The following is a 15,423-nucleotide window of genomic DNA, read 5'->3' on the forward strand; positions in this document are numbered from 1 at the left end:
CCGTTGACCCCAGAGCCTATGTGCATATCTCACTTCTGCATATTGTTCAGGTGTCTAATCAAAGGCCACTTCCTCAGAAAGGAAGCCAGCCATAGCCTTTCCTCTGCTGTTCTCCATCCTCTTCCCTGCTCCATTGTTATTATTCTCTGAACTGACAGTGTATAGAGGTTTACTACTTTCTTCTCTGTGTCCCCCACTAGAGTGTAAGCTCTGTGAGGGTGACTTTGAATTGGTAACTGATGCCTCCTCCTCACCTCACTTAGATTCAGGCACCTCACTTAGATTCCTGCCTGACATAGTGGCTTGTACGAATGAATGAATGAATGGATGAACAGATGCATGCACATCCATTAAGAGTGGAAGTTCTGGAACCAGATTATCTGGGTTCGAATTTCACCTCTTCTCACTATGTGTCCTTCAGCAAGTTATTTAAATTCTCTGTGTACAGTTTCCTTATTTAAAATACAAGTATAATAATAGCACCTACCCATAGGTTTACCTGGGTAAATGAGTTAACACAGCTAAAGTATTAACATTCAGAAGTGCTAACAACAATAGTTAGCACTCTACAAATATCAGGATGATCATGAAAGATAGCAAGCAGGAAAAGGAGAAGCCATAGTGGTGGCCCTTCTTGGGTAGCAGGAATTTTTTTATTGAACTAAGAAGGCAGGTATGGTGCTCCAATGGGTCTCACCTTTTCTGAATGCTGTGATGCCAAGGACACAGCATCAAGTACAAGGAAAACTTCCTGTCAAAGGGGGAAGTTTGTCTGAGGGTGTTTTTATTTTTATTTTTTTTTTTACATTTAAGAGAAATAAATTTCACAGCTGCAATACCTTTCATTTCTTGAAGTGGCACATTTGCATACAGTATATATTTAAAGTTTAGTATCTGCTTGTGGAACACGCTTTCTAAAGCTTCTGGGCTTGGAATGGGTAAGAATGTAATATCATTCACACTTCCGAGGTGTTACAAGGCAAAAAGGAAAATCGTGACACGGCTGGGTAGTCACAGCTGCAAGTTCCTACTTTCCAAAGGCTATTTTACTCTCCAGAAACAGAGAAAGAGGAAATTCCTTCAAAGATATGTACATGTCATTACATATGCTTATTATTGATTTTGAGAGTGATCAAAATTATGATCAGTAATTGCCATAATTATCTGAAAAAATTTAGCTTCTGATAAGAATAAGGCAAGCTTCCCTGGTGGCTCAGTGGTAAAGAATCCACCTGCCAATGCAGGAGATGCGGGTTTGTTCCCTGGGTCGGGAAGATCCCTTGGAGAAGGAAATAGCACCCCACTCCAGTATTCTGCCCCAGGAAATCCCAGGAGAGGAGCCTAGCGAGCTGCAGTCCATGGGGTTGCAAAAGAGCTGGACATGACTGAGCAACTGAACAACAACTAAGAATAAAGTCTTTTTTTCAGAAGTTGACCACTGCAAAGATACCTGTTTGTTAATGCAAAGCCAATTTAATAAAATGCAAACTGAGTGGAAAAATACAGTCCTCCTAAGAATTAAGTTTATGCTCTATAGTCAGAGCAACAGATGCTGATAATAAGCAAAGAGCTGTCAGGCAAAATGAGGGCAAAGAGGTTTTTGACACATGGTTTGAAAAGTCCCCCAAAACCCCCTCTGTCCAGGCTAAATGGCAGCTGCATGGACACTGTGGTTTGTTACTTGTGGTCTGAGCCCACTGTTTCCTGTACTTGACATTGAAAATAAAAATTATTGCAAAATGTGATGAAAACCTTTATCTGAAATGTAGTCATCTTAGTAGTCAAGCAGCATGAATAAGAACAATTCTAGGACACTTCTTAAAATTAAAACTATTTTTAAGCAGCAGAAGAGCAGTAGAAACCATGCAAATTACATGCAAGTTAGTTAGACAGCTCCTTACGTGTCCTCTACAGGAAGCCTCAAGTGAGAAAATTCTTTTAAAGCATTGTGGTCTGTGAAGCTTTGTACAGCTTGGGGAGTGAGTGTAATTTTTCTAAGTATAATAACTTAGTATATTGCTAATTATTACTTCCTTTCCCACCTCTTTGGCTACCAACAAGCTTACTTGTGGCTCAACTTTAGCAAGTATATAGGACCTTATGATCTTTTATTTACGATTTTTTTTTTTTACTTCTCTGGTTTTTGTCTTCCTGCTTTTATAAATTTTTTAAACTGAGTTTTAAAATTCTTAAAAATATTTCACTATTATTTTATCATATGTGGTGGTATAAGCTGCTTCATCAAATAGTTTATGAGATAAGATGGTTTTAATGAGATTAAGTTAGGTAGTCTTCATAACTATAATTTCACTTGATTGTTTTAACAACCTGGAGAAGTAGACATTATTATCATTTGCGTTATATAGATAGGAAAATTAAGACTCAAAGATGTAAAAAGCTTGTCGAAGATCCAAATAGCATGCAGTTTTCACTGTTGTTTAATCTCCAAGTCATGTTTGACTCTTTTGCAACCCCATGTAGCCTGCCAGGCTCCTCTGTCCATGCAATTTTCTAGGCAAAAGTGCTGGAGTGGATTGCCATTTCCTTCTCCAGGGGATCTTCCTGACCCAGGGATCAAACCCACATCTTCTGTATTGGCAGTTGGATTCTTTGTCACTCACCTACTGGGGTACAATTTTCACTGTACTATGTGGTATATCTCATTTCTCTAAGAACAACAAAAAAGTACTTTCAACTGATTAAAAGTATTTTCAGGTAAGAATTGTTACTAAATTGACAATGGTGTGAATGAGCGAAAATAAAATACATTTAAATTATAAAAGAAAAAATTTAAGCTAGCAGATAATCTTACCAATAATTACATGTAACTGTAAAGTATTAGGCAGTTAGTTAGAAGAAGATGAAGAATTTTCTTTGATCAATTTTCTTATTATATCACTTTTTTTTTTTTTTAAGAAAAAGATATAGGAGAAGAACAAAACTTAGATAAAAGCTTTGCTTGAAAGTAGGAGAAGGGATTAGTTGACCTGCATGAGATAAAATGCTTTGTGAAAATCCTAACCAGGAGCCCTTCCTGCTCACTCATTACAGCCCACCAGTGTAAGGAGACGGTTTTGATCACCTTTCCAAGGTCAATACTCTGGCCCTAATCCCAGTGTGCTGATACCCCTGCTGGGCTCAGTCCTGCAGTTAGGTGTCTTTCCTGGGCAATAAAGTCAGTGAAAACAGCACTAGCCTGACCTTGGAACACATGTGGCAAAAGAAATTCAAAGTGCATATGAGCCGGATCATTGCCAACTTAATTTTCCAGCCCTTATTGTAGAGCATAACATCCTTCCTTCTTTGTGTGAACCAGGAAAGCGGCAGCATCTTGCCTGGCAGCACTAACCAGCTGTGTCTCATTGATGTGATGGTAGGAAGAAGCCACGAGATAAAAGAGATGGATTCTCTTCAAATTCAGATAGGATCAGGACACGATTCATTAAGCAGCATCACTTATTTATGATGCTGTTCTACCTGGGATTTCATGTCTGTCTACCTGCAATTTCAGCAAAAGGTGCAACATGGCTACACAGTTGTTAACTTTGGGTACCAAGTGAAAAACAACTAAAGCGAAATTGCCAATGATAGATTTTACTCTGATGTTAGATTCAAGCCCAGAGGTTGGAGACTACACTTCTCTTACTTGAGGTGACAGCATGTTGTCCTGAACTATTTTCCCTTAGGATTTTCAGGCTGTGCTTTTGCAGATTTTTAACGTTTCTGTATTTCTGTATACCTCAACCTGATAAATGAGAAGTCACGCAGGAGAAGCAGGCCCATCTGTTTTGTGCCCCACATGTGTTGAACATGCATCAAATCAATTTCACTGAAATGACCACAGCAAGCAAGTTGCTGGGCAGGGATTTGAACTCCAGGCTGCCTGATGACAAGAGCTGTGCTTTTGCTCCCACACTGCAGCTTCCAGGCTTCCTGAGGCCACAAAGAAGGCACAAGTGTCTGCTGGTCCTAAGCACCCTAGAGGTGATACAAAGGTTATAGACACCCTGAATTCCCACGTGTTTTATAGTCATCTGATTTGCTTTATCTGAGAAAATAGCCCCCCTTTAGAATGGGGCTTCCTGGCTATGAAACAGAACAGCTCAGGCTGTTGTTCTCTATGCCTCCGCTTTTTTGACTTGCCTGGTGTGAGGAGGGTTCCTCCTTCTGATCTTCATCCAGGTCCACACCAACCCTGTTAAAGAGAAGAGAGAACTGGTAAGGGTCTTGTGCAGATGAGACGAGACAGTCTCTTAGGTCAGACCACCTGAACCAAAGACAGTACGAATCAGAGGACTGGTTTGGCAGAAAACCCTTGTACCTCTCCCTGAGTCCAGGGAACATCAAATAGATTTATGGGAACAGGAGAGCTCGCACAGCTGGGCCTCTGTACAGCTGGTGCAATGGAGCACCGACAGCTGTTCCCCACTGCTGTCTTTCCCAGCAAGAGAATCTGGGAGCGAAGCCCTCAGGGAAAGACCTCCAGGGCCCCCAAACAGGCCTCCTGGAGGGAGGGCCACCTGCTTCTCTGGCAGGACTCACTGACCACACTGCTCCGGGGATGTGGGGGCCCGGGCTGCAGCAGGCTTCCCAGGACAGGAACAAACAAACAAACAAAAGGTTTTTTTAGTTGCTTTACAATATTTTATTTAGGGAAAAATCTGATCTTTCATCCAGATGCTCATGGAGGCTGGCAGTAGGGAGGATCCAGGTTTGTGGGACCTATACGATTTAGGGGGCTCTCTTTGAGCAAATTAATGCAAAAATACAAATACAAAATGAGGTATGAAAGTGACTCTTTACAACAAGAAAATAAATTGTAACACAATTAATCATTTTAAAATCTGTGCAACAGACATCTCGAAATTTATAAGACGTATAATGTTCTAACTAATTTACTGTCTGATATACCTCTAAAATAACTTTTCCTCCTGAGTTTTGCCTGCATACTTTCTTACTCTGTTTACATGATATAATGACTTTGTATAAGAGAGAATGGGAAGATAAGGTAGTCTTTCCTCTAGCAAGACTGATGGAAATTATTAATAATTGGGAGTCATTATAGCGTGCTTCCTTACACAGACATACTTGCTGTGTGCAAAACTGCTAAAGATTAATACCCTGAAAAGACAAGATTTCTGATAAATTTCCCTTCAAGCGATTCTCGTCAACACTACTACCCAGTACATTTATCAGTGTAAGTGCTGCATCACTGAATATAAGTATTCTTGAATTTCCATTTTGACGGCGCATTGATGAGAACGGAATCCTCCACTTAGAATTTTACACATCTCACAACTGGCAGAGTTTTCCACAGATTAGCTTCTGGCTCAGGACACTTCAAGCCTTGTTTTTCCTCCGCTAACCATAGACTTGAGAAGCCAGGTACCACAGAACACATTCAACTTGGATTCAGCCTCGTGGCGCTGGTCCTGTGAGCGGTCCCTGCAGTAGGACCAGCAGTGGCTTGCCCTTCACAGAGTGACAGCAGACCACAAAACCCCACTGAGTATAAGCTGAATGCACTCCCAGTTCAGTTTCCCCTTGGTCAGACCCCCCAGATGCCCAGGGCCACACCAGAGCCATCTGACCGGGGCGAAGTAAGACCGAGAGGAGACGGTAGTAGAAAGAAACAGCGATCCAACCCAACAGTGGTTAAAATCTATTCCTTTTGCAAATCTTACAAAAACATAGGACCCTGGGAACACAATGCTGGGGCTCTTCCCAGGGCCTTGGAAGGGCCGGAGCGCGTGAGGGCCTGGAGCTTGAACTTCCTCTGCTCTGGGCAGTGGGCCTCTGCCTGTGGCAGGCAGGATGGGGTGGGGGGTGGTGGCTCAGGGCCTCAGCCACCTGCTCAAGCTCGGCCAGAGCCTTTCCTGAGAACACCACAACCTCCAGCGCTTTGGAGTCTTTCCTAGCCCTCCTGCTCCCGGAAATTCTTCCTTAGTGCTCCAGTTCTGTTCTCTGGGTGGGGGAGGGGAGGCAGGTGGACAACACCAGTCCTGCCGATGTGCTAGCCTGTGAAAGGAAGGCCACTGTGCAGAGGCGCCGGTTGCAAACACCTCTGATTCTTCAAAGACTAGTGGCCTCTGGGCCTGAAGGGCCCCTTCTCGCTAACCCAGGGTGGGGGAAGTAGGTAGCTGTTTACTGGGTGTGGAATCTTTTGGACTTCAGGTAACTGGAAAGAGCCTCTGGTGGAGGCTAACCTTTGATTTTCTTAGAGTAGAAAGAGCTATTTGACCTGTTTTATTGAAGCTGGGGGGAGAGAAGGATGAGAGGAGGGAGGGAAAGGGGGTCAGGAAGGAGAAAGGAGGGGCCTAGAGGGATGAGAAGGGAGGGGAGAGAGGGGGGAGGGGGAGGGGTAAAGGAGAGGAGGGAGAGGGAGGGGGAGGGGGGAGGAAGTGGGGAGGGGGGAGAGGAAGGAGGGGGCCGGAAGAGGATAGAGAGTGTGGGATCCTGGAAGGAAAGGAGGAAGGAGTAGGGGAGGCAGAATGGAGGGGAATTGAGGCCCAGCCTTCTGAGGTGAGTCTAGGCAATGAGCCTGACCTGAGCCCAGCCTCTGTGAACAGTGGGGCCCCAGGCCCCCCTTCTCATGTCTCTGGTGGACCTGAGCTTCTGCAGGAGCCTTTATTACTGAGTAAGCCTGGACCCCTCCCCAGCCCCAAGAGCTAACCAGCACCCATGCAGGCAGTGAACTGGACTGAGGGCCCTGGACTTTCCATAGCTGCATCTGTTTAGGGCCCCTTTTTTCAGTTCTCTGTCTAGAAAACTGGAAGGAACAAAAGTCAAATTTCACAAGAAACCCAACGTTTAAAGTTGGAGGCAGCACTGAGATTTTCCACTGATGTTTAGGCTTTCCTCCCCAGCAGCCACCAGAGTAGACTGGGCTAGTTTCAGTTATTCCAGAAGCCAGGTGGAAGAGAGGAAGAAGAGGGGACAGTTTATGTCTTTCTGTTTTATGCGGGACTCCGTGAAGAGCATCTCGGGGGTCCAAGAGATCTGCTGTTCTCAGAGGAAGAACACATCTCCTCCCACACCTCCCATTTCATGGAAGCTCAGCATCTGCTCCCGAGGCCAGGCCTGCAGTCTTTCTTGCCTAGAACAGACTAAACATCTCAGGGAACTTGGGTCTTCCCTGGTGGTTCAGTGGTTAAGAATCCACCTTCCAGTGCAGGGGATGAAGGTTTGATTCCTGGATGGGGAGTTAAGATCCCACATGCTGTGGGGCAACTGAGCCCGCGTCCTCTGGAGCTCCCGAGCAGCAACCAAAGGTTCTGTATTGATGCAACGTAGATCCTGTGTGCTCCAACTAAGACCCGAAACAGCCAAATACATAAATATTGAAAAAAGTCTTATGAGGCTTGAGGAAACAGAACCCTATGTGAGTGGGAGTTATTTCCCTCTGGGGCAACTAGGAGAACAGAGAAGACATGGTCCCTGTCCTCACAGGGCATACAGTTGGGTAGACCTAATTTTTTAAAAATCTAAAAAGTTTATTATAATTTAAGGGCTATGAAGGAAAGGCACCTAAGAGTGAAGCCTTCTCTCACTGGTGATTTTGGCTTCTTTTGATAGGAATCTTGCTAAAATATATTACCTGGCTCCCTGCCTCCTTAAACACAGTGTGATGGGGGTAACTCGGAGCTTTACTGGAGGTCTCAGGATCACCACCGGCCCCATAAAATCTAACACTCACTGTGTTATAATGATTTCCAAGAGGCATGTGAACCTCTTTATGCCCATATTAAATGGTCCCTGGCTACTATTCTTTTTCTTTTTGAAATTCTTGTATCTGCCAATTAGATTTCCTGCCTGCAACAATATGTCAGCATATTAACTCTGTGCTCGCCTTTTTATTTTTTATATTTTTTCATTATGGCTTATCATAGGATATTTAAAAAAAATTTATTTGGTTTCTGCCATACATCAACCATATTAGCCATAGGTGTATATATTTAGTATGACAACCTGACGGTCAGATTTAGTACATTTTTTTCTTTTTAAGTTTATAATACATACATGTATGTGACAACATAATATAATTGAAGCATTCTAGAAGGGCTTCTGAGAAAATACCTTGTCTTCTGCTACACCCTGCACACCCACAGACCAACCGTCTACCCCCACACTCCCTCCACCCCCACATTGCCTCCAAGGGCAATTTTCTGCACAATTTTCTCAATTGTGATGTGTATACTGGCATCAGCGTGCATGGCACATTCACATGGCATCCCCAGGGTTAAGCCAACATGCCAGTTGCATCTGTATCTCTTACTCTCTTCTTTGAGAAAGCAAATCAGAGTGTGAAAGTAGCCCCGTAAAGAGTTACCCTTGAGTCCCCTCACTTTTATGCATAAGATCACCTACATACTATGGGATCTTGAGAGATTATTAGAAAGAAGACACCACGTCACCCTGGCATGTGGCATCACATGTGTATACAGAAGCTCCCCAGGCGAGATCACCGGTGTGTAGGATAAAGTACAACCCCTGAGGGGATATCTCAGTTTCTTCAGCACCTTTCCCCCAGCCTTGAACTAAGCTTTCTGCTCATCTGACCTGGAGGCAGTGCCTCAGGGCTGGTAACTGGACATGTCCTTGTTTCTGAGCCTCAGTGCCCAGTACGGCCCCTGTGCTCTGGCCCTGCCTGGATCAGTGCCTCTTCCATTGACCGAACACTCTCTGTAAACTCCAGTTGGTGGTTGGGCCAGGCTGGCCATCTCTGGCCATCTGTGATGCCTTGCCTCTTTTTCTGAACTTCCCCCTCCTGCCCTTCCTCTTCTGATCACCATCATGGACTATCCATCTTGCTGCACTAACTTTGTTCAGATGTGCCATCACTTAAAGTTTTCACTGACTCTGATGGCAAGTAGCCGTACGTCTTCTATTCTGTCCTCTGCTTCTTGACAGAACCCCTCCTGGGACACCTGTGATTGTCCTGATGGCCCACCCTCTTTTCACCTGAGGTTAGAGCCAGCCATGCGGCTAGCCAGCACTCTTCAGGAGACAGCAATCTTGGCTGTAATCCCAGACCCAAGGTCACCCCGTGGCCACTGAGGGGTGAGTGGACCCCATTGTTAAGAGTTTCTTTGCTGTGTGACCTGCATTGCTCACTGCCTAGGTTTTCTGGCTAGTACAATGGGGATAATGATGGAACTTGTTTCCTAGGGTTGTTGTGTGTGTGTGCTTAGTCATGTCTGACTCTGCGACCCCATGGACTGTAGCCCACCAGACTCCTCTGCCCATGGGATTTCCCAGGCAAGAATACTGGAGTGGGTTGCCATTTCCTTCTCCTAGAGTTATGGTGAAGATTAAATGAAAATACTTGTTAAGTGTTAGCTTAGGACATGTTAAGCTCTTAAGACATGTTAGCAGCTATTGTCCATGTAATTATTATTTACAAATAATCATTCTTTCTAGAACCTCTTTATTGTCTGCTCATTTTTATCTTTTGGCTGCACTGCCTGGCATGTGGGATCTTAGTTCCCCGACGAGGGACTGAACCCGCGTCCCCTGCACTGGCAGGGTAGAGTCTTAAACACTGGACTTCCAGGGAAATCCCTAGGTTATTATTTTTATTATTATCGGTGCTTTTTAAAATCAGCGGGGCCAGAGCTCAGTACTGCCATGCTCACTGCTCAGCCCTTCTAGTTCCCGATTCCGCACTGGGCAACCCTCTGGTGGAAACTAACAGCTACAGTGGAGCCATAGGTAGTGGCCAGGGCACAGCAGGGATTTCCGGTTTCACAGTAAAATATCAGTTCTGTTTATGGAGCTTCCCACATTGGAATTCATTCACAATTTACTGGTGGACTAGGGAGGTGAGAGGGCAACAAAGAAGGAAAGGAAGGCATTTAGAGAGCAAAGGGAAGGAAGGGAAGAATGGATAGAAAGAGAGCAAAGAGAAGGCAGGTAAAAAGGAAACAGTACATTATTACAAAGAATAGGCAATGTGCTATGTGCTAAGTCACTTCAGTTGTGTCTGACTGTTTGCGACCCCGTGAACTGTAGCTCGCCAGGCTCCTCTGTCCATGGGATTCTCGAGGCAAGAATACAGGAGTAGGTTGCTGTGCCCTCCTCCAGGGGATCTTCCCGACATCTCTTTGGCATTGGTAGGCTAATTCTTTACCACTAGCACCACCTGGGAAGCCCAAGAATAGCTAAGCTAGTGGATAAATAACCACAAAGGTACACGCAACTTTAGAAAGGGAAGCTGAGGGTGGATGGAGGAACTACCACACAGCCCAAGAAGATGTCTAATAATATAGAGAATTGAATACAGAGAATATGAAGAGCCAGTAAAGGATTAAAAAGCAACTAAAAAGACTGGTTAAAATTTTATACCATGTTTTGCATTTTTGATGTACCTTTTAATTTTAAGCAAGTTGAGTGCTGCCTCTATGGTATTTAAATGAAAATGAAAATGAGCTTTGCACATATTCCCAGCTGTGCCCTGGAACATCTCACTCCAGGTTCCTCATTTACAGCAAGCAGCCAGTGCTGTTTTCAGAGCCAGACACATCTCTGGGCATCCCTCCCTTCCCAGGGCACCTCCATTCTTTGGAGAGTTTTATTAGACATATTGAAGTCTCAGGATGCTCCCATATCCAATCACGGCAAAACGAATGCTCCAAAGTTGGGTTTTTCCTTAGAGGGGAAGCAAGGTAAGTAACTAACAAAAGGCTCACTTTTCCCATTAAAGCCAACAAAATCCATTCTGATCCTTATCACTTAGCACCTCCGGAAAGGCAGTGAAATATTACCAGGGTTTACTCTCATTGTGTGAATTCCAATAGTCTTACTGTTCAGTTTGGTTCTTTTGAGCACCCCCCTCCCCCACCCCCGTGGCTGACGGGGCCAGGTGGTGGGGGAGGAGAAACCATTTCCTTTAAGAACTGTATTTGATGGCTGAATGTAAAAAAAATGACATTTTCAGTAAGGGAAGAGTGACTGGATATTGAGCACAACAAATAGGGGAGGACAATGGAGGAGTATGAAAGACACCCGCTGAGGCTTGGAGACTATTGTGTAGCCATGGGAACATCATATGGGGACTCAATCTGCTACTTCACCCCAACCCCACCCCATGTTATTTGAATAAATATTAGTCAGGCTTGTGTATGATCAAAATTAATATAATTAAACACTCAAATATTTTACATTTGTTTTGGGGAAATACAAAAATAGGCTAATAATTATAAATATATATCCACCCAACATGGGAGCACCGCAGTATGTAAGACAAATCCTAACAAGTATGAAAGGAGAAATTAACAATAACACAATAATAGTGGGAGACTTTAATACCCCACTCACACTTATGGATAGATCAACTAAACAGAAAATTAACAAGGAAAAAAAAAACAAAAAACATGTATCTATAAAGCTCACTAAAGCAAAGCACAGTAAAATGAGGTATGGCAATAAAAGGCATTAAATTTATCAAATAAAAAAATAAATAAATAAAGTGCTGAAAAATTAAAAAAATAAATAAATAAAATGATAGTTGTAATTATAAAAAAAAAAAAAAAAAAAAAAAAGAATGAGAAGTTACATTAAAAACAAACTGTACTAACATGAAATGGGGCTCAAAACAGAGCAAAACATAAATGATACTTAAAATTAGCAACACAAATTCTGGCCTCCAGAAAGTCTAACATATGTTAGTGAGTCAACAAACTGAAACACTAGGGATTGTAAGGAAAAAGGATAATAGGCACAAAAAAAAAAAAAAAAAAAAAAAAAAAAAAAAAAAAATAGGCTAATATAATTGGAAAAATCCCAGTTCATTTTACTTTGTGCAGCACAGTAATTAGATGAGTTGGGAGTCTGTAGCAAGGCTGTATAGGTTCAAATCTCACTTCTAGGATTTATTGCATTTATAATTTTGGGACAAATTACTTATCTCTCTAAACCTCAGCTTTCTCAGTTGTAAATGGAGATAAATATATATCAATGTATGGATTATTATAAGAATAAAATGAGTTAATACATATAAAGTGTGTAAAATGTTGGCTGCCACTTAAGAAGCACTTATGAAACATTAACTTATGTTCTTGATATTAGGGAGAAATTGATATACCCTAAACTGAATGGTGGGGCTTCCCTGGTGGCTCAGTGGTAAAGAATCTGCCTTCTAATGCAGGAGATGCTGGTTTGATCCCTGAGTTGAGATCCCCTGGAGAAGGAAATGACAACACACTCCAGTAGTTTCACCTGGGAAATCCCATGGACAGAGGAGCCTGGTGGGCTACAGTGCTACAGAGTCAGGCACGACTTAGCAACTTAACAACAACAAATTGAATGGCAAATACAGAATAGATTAAAACCAAGAATAGATTGTCTATAAATCATAGATGAAGTGAAGTGAAGTGAATGTCACTCAGTCATGTCCGATTCTTTGCAACCCCACGGACTATACAGTCCATGGAATTCTCCAGGCCAGAATAGTGGAGTGGATCGACTTTCCCTTCTCCAGGGTATCTTCCCAACCCAGGGATCAAACCCAGGTCTCCCACATTGCAGGTGATTCTTTACCAGCTGAGCCACAAGGGAAGTCCATGAATAATAGACGCTAAGATACATAAGTCAGTGACAGGATTCCTGCCATCAATGACCCCAGATGTAATTGGAAAGACAGACATTGGAAGTAAAGAACTAAAGTACAGCAAGGTAGGCACTGTACACGGAATTATTGGAATTCATCAACAGAGTCCAGCCAAGATGGGTTGTGAAGGGCTTGGGCACATTCCAAAGAGGAGTTGGATATTGAAAAGGGAATGTAGTGTGAGTGTCTGACATTAAGCTTTTGATTGTTGAGGCATCCATTTCTAAAGACATCTATCTTCAATAAACATATTGCCAGCTAAATGACACAGTTCCTAGCAAAACAACCAGTGAGGAATTAGGCTGCATCCACCCATAAATTTCCCTCTTTCAGAAAGTCTAGGATAACCCAGAGGACTGGACTGACTGCTTGAGTGACTGAGATTCTGTTTTCCCCCGAATTCCAGCTTAATTAGCCAATAAAGAGTTAGCACCCAAAAGCCTAGATACTCCACCCTCAGTTCTAATAAAGACAGAGCCCAGATCCCTATTCTCTCTCTCTCTCCTCATGACTTTGTTGTGTGGCCTCAGGAGTGCCACATATACCCTCTGAGCAATGAGTCTTGTTCCTTAAAATTCCCTGATAGTCTCTGGAAGTGTGTGTCCTGCAATCATAACCGAGACCACAAGGGCTGGTCTAGCCAACACGTTGACCCAAGTAGGGGAAATGTCTGTGGGGTCTCTATGAAGGGTATGGTGAGTTAGTGCCTTAGGCATCCTGAGCTCAGAGCATCACTGTTAATAGACCGGGACCCACAACACATGAGCATTTAGTGAAAGAGAGGTTGAGGGAGGGCACTCCAGACTGAGCGCACAGCATGGGCAAAGGACTAGAAATTTAAAAGAGCAAAGTAGATTTAGGACGTAGCAAATAACTGTACGAGTAGACTGTGAGAGTTATGTATGTTGAGGAGGGAAGAGTCACTCTGGGTGAAATCAGAAAGTAATTTGAGGCCAAATCATAAAGGATATTGATTGCTATGCTTCAGTTCAGTTCAGTCACTCAGTCGTGTCTGACTCTTTGTGACCCATGGACTACAGCATGCCAGGTTTCCCTGTCCATGACCAACTCCCAGAGTTTACTCAAACTCATGTCCATTGAGTCGGTGATGCCATCCAACCCTCTCATCCTCTGTTGTCCCCGTCTCCTCCCACCTTCAATCTTTCCCAGCATCAGGGTCTTTTCAAATGAGTCAGTTCTTCACATCCGGTGGCCAAAATATTGGAGTTTCAGCTTCAACATCAGTCTTTCCAATGAATATTCAGGACTTATTTCCTTTAGGGTGGACTGGTTAGATCTCCCTGCAGTCCAAGGGACTCTCAAGGGTCTTCTCCAACATCACAGTTCAAAAGCAACAATTCTTAGACATGCAGGTTTCTTTATAGTCCAACTCTAACATTCATACATGAGTACCAGAGAAACCATAGCTTTGACCAGACAGACCTTTGCTGGCAAAGTAATGTCTCTGCCTTTTAATGTGCTGTCTAGGTTGGTCATAGCTTTTCTTCCATGGTGCAGTTCAGTTCAGTCACTCAGTTGTGTCCGACTCTTTGCGACCCCATGAATCGCGGCACCGCAGGCCTCCCTGTCCATCACCAATTCCCGGAGTTCACTCAGACTCATGTCCATCGAGTCAGTGATGCCATCCAGCCATCTCATCCTCTGTCGTCCCCTTCTCCTCCTGACCCCGATCCCTCCCAGCATCAGAGTCTTTTCCAATGAGTCAACTCTTTGCATGAGGTGGCCAAAGGACTGGAGTTTCAGCTTTAGCATCATTCCTTCCAAAGAAATCCCAGAATGGACTGGTTGGATCTCCTTGCAGTCCAAGGGACTCTCAAGAATCTTCTCCAACACCACAGTTCAAAAGCATCAATTCTTCGGTGCTTAGCTTTCTTCACAGTCCAACTCTCACATCCATACATGACCACAGGAAAAACCATAGCCTTGACTAGACGAACATTTGTTGGCAAAGTAATGTCTCTCCTTTTGAATATGCTATCTAGGTTGGTCATAACTTTCCTCCCAAGAAGTAAGTGTCTTTTAATTTCATGGCTGCAATCACCATCTGCAGTGATTTTGAAGCCCAAAAAAATGAAGTCTGCCACTGTTTCCACTGTTTCCCATCTATTTGTCATGAAGTGATGGGACCAGATGCCATGATCTTCATTTTCTGAATGTTGAGCTTTAAGCCAACTTTTTCACTCCCATCTTTCACTTTCATCAAGAGGCTTTTGAGTTCCTCTTCACTTTCTGCCATAAGGGTGGTGTCATCTGCATATCTGAGGTTATTGATATTTCTCCCAGCAGCCTTGATTCCAGCTTGTGCTTCTTCCAGTCCAGCGTTTCTCATGATGTACTCTGCATATAAGTTAAATAAGCAGGGTGACAATATATAGCCTTGATGTACTCCTTTTCCTATTTGGAACCAGTCTGTTGTTCCATGTCCAGTTCTAACTGTTGCTTCCTGACCTGCATATAGGTTTCTCAAGAGGCCAGTCAGGTGGTCTGGTATTCCCATCTCTTGAAGAATTTTCCACAGTTTATTGTGATCCACACAGTCAAAGGCTTTGGCATAGTCAATAAAGCAGAAATAGATGTTTTCCTGGAACTCTCTTGCTTTTTTGATGACCCAGCGGATGTTGGCAATTTGATCCCTGGTTCCACTGCCTTTTCTAAAACCAGCTTGAACATCTGGAAGTTCATGTTTCACATATTGCTGAAGCCTGGCTTGGAGAATTTTGAGCATTACTTTACTAGCGTGTGAGATGAGTGCAATTGTGCGGTAGTTTGAGCATTCTTTGGCATTGCCTTTCTTT

General features: G+C 43.4%; 1 protein-coding gene across 4 annotated transcripts in view; it reads right to left on the reverse strand.

The window, feature by feature from the left end:
- SLC9A9 (solute carrier family 9 member A9) overlaps positions 1-15,423 on the reverse strand; it is a 660,343-nt gene that overhangs the window by 130,336 nt on the left and 514,584 nt on the right. For all 4 annotated transcript variants that reach the window (XR_015158063.1, XM_086385315.1, XM_086385488.1 and 1 more), the window contains exon 13: positions 4,144-4,195. Coding sequence is in view for 3 of the 4 variants with exons in the window: in XM_086385315.1 (XP_086241441.1) it covers positions 4,144-4,195 (52 nt within the window). In the remaining variant the exon portion in view is untranslated. The remainder of the gene's footprint in view (positions 1-4,143; positions 4,196-15,423) is intronic.

This window comes from Bos grunniens, chromosome 1 (assembly GCF_055505025.1).
Source record: "Bos grunniens cultivar Pamir isolate PY7600 chromosome 1, Bosgru_T2T1.0, whole genome shotgun sequence".
Taxonomy (NCBI): Eukaryota; Metazoa; Chordata; class Mammalia; order Artiodactyla; family Bovidae; genus Bos; species Bos grunniens.